The sequence below is a fragment of the Xiphias gladius genome, chromosome 2 (genome assembly GCF_016859285.1).
Source record: "Xiphias gladius isolate SHS-SW01 ecotype Sanya breed wild chromosome 2, ASM1685928v1, whole genome shotgun sequence".
NCBI lineage: Eukaryota > Metazoa > Chordata > Actinopteri > Istiophoriformes > Xiphiidae > Xiphias > Xiphias gladius.
This window is the reverse complement of record NC_053401.1, coordinates 8,073,721-8,080,414: the sequence shown is the minus strand read 5'-3', so window position 1 is coordinate 8,080,414 and position 6,694 is coordinate 8,073,721. Positions and strand designations below refer to the sequence as shown.

The 6,694-nt window shown below is 41.9% G+C and overlaps 1 protein-coding gene across 1 annotated transcript; it reads right to left on the bottom strand.

The window, feature by feature from the left end:
- Positions 1-1,642: 1,642 nt before the first annotated feature.
- On the bottom strand, positions 1,643-5,626 carry pax4 (paired box 4). The gene is given in 10 exon segments (XM_040152804.1): positions 1,643-2,046; positions 2,861-2,966; positions 3,385-3,458; positions 3,634-3,697; positions 3,768-3,850; positions 3,957-4,097; positions 4,410-4,500; positions 4,605-4,820; positions 5,028-5,158; positions 5,542-5,626. Coding segments are annotated over 10 exon segments (1,395 nt in total).
- Between the last annotated feature and the right edge of the window lie 1,068 nt (positions 5,627-6,694).

Genomic DNA, 6,694 nt, shown 5'->3' with positions numbered 1-6,694 from the left:
TTTTGGACATTTTCCTAATCATTTATTTGATGAAATATTAGATAATTTTACCATTTTGAGCCCTGAACAGTCATCAAACCATGTCAAGACTTTAGAGGGGAAATTATTTTTAGTGTAACTTCTGTTACCTTTTAGAAACGTGACAACTGGCTCAGTCAGACACTGCTTTTTAGTAAGAGGTTAAAACCAAAAAGATTGGGAACCACTGGTTTACATTGGTTTACTGGTTTACTGGATACAATCCATATAAAAATGGATTGTATTTTATGACCTAATCATATGATTTTTTAAATGTAAAATCCTAATCTGTAAAGTAACTGGTAACTATTGCTTTCAAACAAATGTACTGGAGTAACAACTTACAAAATGTGCCTGTGAAATATAGTATAAAGTAGCATCAAATAGAAATACTCAAATAAAATACAAATACTTGCAGACTGTACATGAGTGCAGTACTTAAGTAAATGTACTTAGTCATGTTCCACCACAACTGGCAGCCCCCTGACCACTATCAGTGCTACGAAAGTTGGCCTCAATTTATGTAGGATAGAGAAAATCATATCCCCATTTCATTTATGTAGGAAAAGCGATTCAGAGGGCTCACAGAGGATTTACAGAGCAGTAGAAATCACAGAGCAAACACACGCTGTCATGTGGCGCTGTCGTTTACCTATCTGCCCTCACTGTGTTAAATTCGGACGGGTCATTTTGCCAGTCGGCCATTTTTCCATGCTGCTGACCAGGCTGTTTGCCTGCGGATCCCGGCCTTTCCCACGGTGACCAATTATCGAGAAGCTCAGAGTCTTACCGTCTCTTCGCTGCAGTAAAGGGACACCCAGGAATTCGATGCCTCTGCCGTGTTGCAGTCATACAAAAAAAAAAAAAACTGATACCGAGCGGAGCAGATATCAGATCATGTATAGACTTTTTGAAGCCACACTTATAGAGATTTTCCCACTGGCCACCCCTGGAAAGAAGTCTTGGAAGAGTGCCTGAACTGCCTTTTGCACTTAAACACACAGCAAGCCCAAGACTATAAAAGAAACAACATCCATATATTATTATAGTGGCCACATTAAATGATCCATGGAGCTATGATTTAGGTTACAATCATTGTATATCACTACCAGATATACTGTAGAACATCCAGTTAAAGTTTTAGTCAGATATCCGTGTTTTATTTCTCCTTTAATATTATCTTTTGTTACTAAATGTACCCTCTAATATCCACACTCTTTCAAGCAGAACCTGTGTTTATTGGCTTAATCACGCCTTGGCACATTACACCTTACTTCTTGGAAATCCACACCTGCATAACTGATCACCACTTCTAAAAAAAAAAAAAAATGCACTACCATCTTTTCTGTCCAGCTTTATTCAGCACTTCCTGTCTTATAGAGCTGCATTAATTTTGTCTTCTTTACAATTCAGTTTGGTGGATTAATTTAAGATCCATCGGGTTGTCTGATGTAACCAATTCAAGATTACACCAAGAACTTTGAATCTAACTTAAGATATGAACTTCTGTGACTCCTGGCTCCTTATCGATGGCATTTCAAAAGTAATGATTCAGAGAAAAGTGATAAGTGAAACTGCAGTGCATTTGAAAAAAAAAACGAGTGTCAGGGACAAGGTTGTAACGTCAGCCCTTTGTCGCTCTCTGCTGGGCAGAATGTGTCTCTTCAGCCAAGACATTGAGCAGCCCCCCCCCCCAGAAAAAAAAAAAGAAAAGGTACTAGTGTGGATTCACATCCCAGGGCTGCTGAGCAAACAGAAACCTCTCATCTGTTTGAAACTGGCTCCAAGTAAAAGAAATTCCCGGCTGGTTCCAGCACTGAGTCACGGGGCACTCTGTTCTTATTGTCTCAGTTGTCAGGGGGAGGGATGTCCTGGCGTTTGCGGGATGGTGAGCCAGTGGGAAAGTGAGTCTATCTGTGTAGAGAGCCAGTGCACTCTTATCTATGTTCTGGGTCATCGTGTTACTTGATTGATGGAGGAATGAGGGTGGCACTGAGACGGATGTCGGACGTTCCGAATTTTTGATACCTGTACATCAGATTGAAGGAATGAAGTAAGTTAGTGGTTAAATCGGTTTACTTCCTCAGACTTCAAAGAATTACAGTCAAACAGCTCTTTAGAGCCAATTTAGGAGTAAAAAGACACATTTATCAAGCAACTTATTCCTATTTACACCTAAGTGTAGGAATAGCATTAGAGAACAGTTCTCAAGTGCCACATGATTAATCAAATGTGTGCTCAGAGAGGTAGCCAGTTAGATATAAGGATTTACCCTACATCTGCTCCATGAGTTATTCTTTTAAAAAGTTATTCTGCAAAAGCAGATTTTTTTGAAGTTCATTTTATTCCCCCACATGCAAACGTCTCCACTAGCAATTAACAGCAACATTCTGATGTATTTATAATATGCAAATATATAATCAGTGATGATATTGTAGCAAATCTTCTGCAATTCAGACAAAAAGAAGAATAAACTGGAGCAGAGAAATGATGTACAGTAACAACACGGCAAATTTAGAACCTCAACGGCAAGTGCAGACCAAAAGGATATATGGGAAGAAACTGCTGATAAAATCAATGCAAGCTTTTTGTTGTTGTTGTTGTTGTTGTTTCCAACCTTAAAGGAATGCAAAAACAAAAAAACTTCATTTCATATATACTATGTTTTGTATGCTGGTTTGCAGTGTGATAAATACAGGCCCAAATGTGACATTGGGAACCACACCTCATAAGAACACTATTGCCCTTGGCATGAATAGGCTACTATTAAAGCGGTCCGCACATTCGAATACTAGACAACTGAAACCCTGGTTTGATAACACAGATTTTTAGAGGGTGTTACCTGTTTCTGTTGGCAGAATGTAGCCATGTTGCAATTTCCTGGCAGCTGTGCCGTAGGAAGAGGAGGCATCGGAGATTTGACCGCCGACTCTTGACACTCCTGTTGCCTTCAAATCAAAACAAACACACTCCAAATGTGACTATACCGTCACACGTTTCTGTCATCTGTGAGTGACCAAAATGCCATTTTGTATTTCACATGGTTTTTTTAGATCATCGGTCATGTGACTTAAATAATATTACATTTCAAAGCCCCTAAAAGCTTGGCTTCAAATTGTAGGTCTTGCTTTATAACATGAAATATTCATGACTTAATACACAATATAAACGTTTTTTGATCCAAATGATGCTAAAAACAAAATTACAGAAATCTGTCATGTGAGATAAAACTGTTTTAACCTTGGCAGGGAACAGTGTGTTCATGTGTTACCCCATCGCTCAAGGAAAGAAGCTGACTCAGGAACTGCTCTAAAGTTTCCCGGGGCTTTAAAGTTTGTCTCACAAAGGGCTAAATCACGCTCTAACCTGCTGAGATGTGACACTGTGTGGCACCGCTGGATTCACAGCGTCAAAATCTCGTGGCGTTTGAAGGTCCGCCGCTATTGAGGAGAAAAACGTGTTGTCAGATGCTTGTGAGGTGTGAATGGGAACGTGCTGACGGGCTTTCCATTGCTGTTCAGGTCAGTTCATTTTGAGTGACAGCGTCATGCGTTTTCTTCCCAGGCTGTGCCGTGCCCACTCGCATCCAGTAAGTACATGAATACACACACTTACTCTGTGTGCTACTCCTCTGTTTGGTTTCCCTCCTCCATTTGGCACGTCTGTTTGAAAACCAGACCTTTGAGAGACAGACAATTATACCCAGAGCAGATGGATGAACATTTTGACGTTGAAATGTATGGGTCTACCTTGATGGTGTCCTCAGGAAGTTTGATTTTGGCGGACAGTTTCTCTCTCAAGTACATATCTGCATACTGGCTGTGAGAAAATTCTGATTCAGGAGATAGAGACATATATTTGAACTCGTTTTCTGAGTGGAAAAATGGAGTATTGTGTTAGCTTGACACGTGCACAGGCTTCGAAAGAGTTGAGGTCACCTTGCTCAAGTGCTGTGCTCTGCTCCGGGGTGAAGGTCGTGCGGTTTCGGTGCCGGACGCCTTTAGGTTTCTGGTCATAGCTGCACAATGTTTCAAACATCTCTCTCTGATTCTCTCCTTCTTGAATCACAGGATAAAAATCTGTGCATGAGACACACACACAAACACACACACACACACACACACACACACACGCACACACTACATCAGTTCCCTGGAAAATGTTATGACCAGAGATTTAATCTCTCTGTTTGTCAGTTCAGCCAAAGTGGGATTGTATATTTATGAGGAAATTCGACAGGCTAAATTCTATAAACTTGACAAATCAAATTAGGTTTATCTGGGAAATGTATTCTAGTAATTATCTTCCTTATAATAGTCATCAGTGGGAGTTTACAGATCACCCATTCTTTTACTTGTTTTCAGTATCTCCAAGGACCTCCAAAGACTTACCCTGTTCAGTTCTGATGTGCGCATTGATCTCCATGCACATGGGTCCGTGGTCCAAGTGGATCTTTCTTAAAATCCGATTAATAGATGACACCTTGTAGAACCCATTGTGCAAAAAAAACAAAAAAAACAACCATATTCACAAATACTGCAACATTTTCAGTTACATTAAAACAAATGGATTTCCATCTCACTTACGCTGGGAACTTTTGAGACCTTGCATAGTCGCGCAGCCGCCAGACGTTTCCGAATTTCCCACGCGAAGATAGTTGGGTTTTCCCTTTTGCACTGGACTATGGTGGCGATGACACCAGGGGTGAGGAGTCGAGGTCGGCTCCCTCCGATGGTCTTGGGCTGCAGGAGTCCCGTGCGGCGGTAACGGCTCAGGATCTTACTGACGCACCCGTTGGACACCTGAAAGACGCAGCGGTGTCCGCTTTGTTACATCCCCAGGAGCCAGTGGCGTTCTCTAGTCACCGAAACCGATCTGGCGGCCTCACTATCACAGCAAGACGCCCTGGACAACCTCTTTCACTAAAAACCCGATTCACCCTAAAGGCCTAAATGCGGTTCTTTGCGCAACTTTGCCAAAAAAAAACAAAAAAAAAAGGTTTCGCGTACCCGAAGTATCCTGGATATTTGACTTGGACGGACCCCCTCCGAGGCCAGTTCAATCATTTTCCTCCTCTTGGATTCCGGGAGAGGTCTGCCGTTGAGAAACATCCCTCCTAGCTGGTTGACACGTCCACCACCTTGTCACAACACAGTCTACACTGTTACAATTTGACTTTAAATGGCTTATTTACTGTATGAATATCATTCTAAAATCATATATACTGCAGTCCATGTCTAATCTATGCTTACTGCACAACAACGTCTCAGCAGGTGGTTTAATTAGGTATTTAAAACAAAAACTAATAATAGCCTTAAAGTGCGTAATACAGTTATAAAATGAACCTTTATTTTGCAGATCAGTGTTTGTTGCCCACATCCCCGCTGGCCCCCAGCCTTGATGATGAAAGTGATCACGAAGACGAAGTTCCCAATGTGAGACTGGCCCCCAGGGGAGAACCTACTTAGACTGCTATTTGAGAAAAGTAAAAATAAATAAATAAATAAATAGATAAAAACTGACCCGACAAAAAGTCCACGTCCCTCCTCCGGTGGATGGCAATGAGGGGAATCACGCCCTTCAGCAGAAATTTATAGGCCTGCGACATGACGTGGGGGCCTGTTGACCAGAAATGTCAACATTGTCTGGAAGTGAATGTGGGCATTATAAACTTAAAATGAGATTCAGGTTAGTGGGTCTATGCTGCCAAAATGTCTTTAAAAAAAAATACATAGGTCAAAGACAAAAGGTTTTCATTCCACTCGCGTTTTTATATGTTTCAGGAGTTTTTTTCAAAAACACCTGTCCGGTAATTTTGGCTTGACCATTATGCAGAGGAAGGTGGATCCTCTGAGTCCCGGACATTCGTGATTCGGCGAGATTCTTCCAGAGATTGCTCCGGCAAGTAGCACGACCTGTTATTTAGCCACAGTCCAGCAATGAGCGTGATCTCGTTATCACGCACATCAAACATTTAGCTATAGAGCAAAATAGAAAATAATGAATTCAAATGTGCTCCGTGAGTTGCATTTGTCCGGTAAACTAAGCCGAATAAGATATGACTTGACGAGAAGTTATATCGTCCTCATTGCGCCGTCGTGTTTATGTGGCATATCACTGACGTGTAGACGCAGCTTTGCTGTGCCGGGAAAACTGAATTGAACAGGGTTTCTGGGCTTTGGAACTCTTCCCCGGTGCCACAAACAAATACTTCCACGTCTAATAGATCCTATAGACTGTGGTTTCGTTCAAAATTGCTGTGTACTGCTGTAATGGGCAGACCGGCATTGTAAGAGATCGGAGTTTGGGAACTCAGGCGGGTTTCCTTTTGCGCATCGGCTGCCCGAGGTCTCAGTCTGACAAACCCGGTTTCTCGGTGCAACACAATCCAGTCTTTCGATGTTCTGCCTCAGTGAACGTAATCCCACTATAATGGAGGGGGGAGAGAAAGAGAAAAGGAAAAAGAAAAAACATCTTCCAACCAGCCTAAATCGTCAACACTGGTATGTTTCCGATCCTTTAGGGGGGCCTCGCGGTCACGTGACTTGAGCATCCTTTCCCAGGTGAAGTGGCTCAGATTAAAAGGATCTCTGGTCTCCTTTCATAAAACAAACATTTGGAAATCTGCTCCAATGACGACTGCCATATGGTATGCCATCACGCAGTCTCTCTTTAT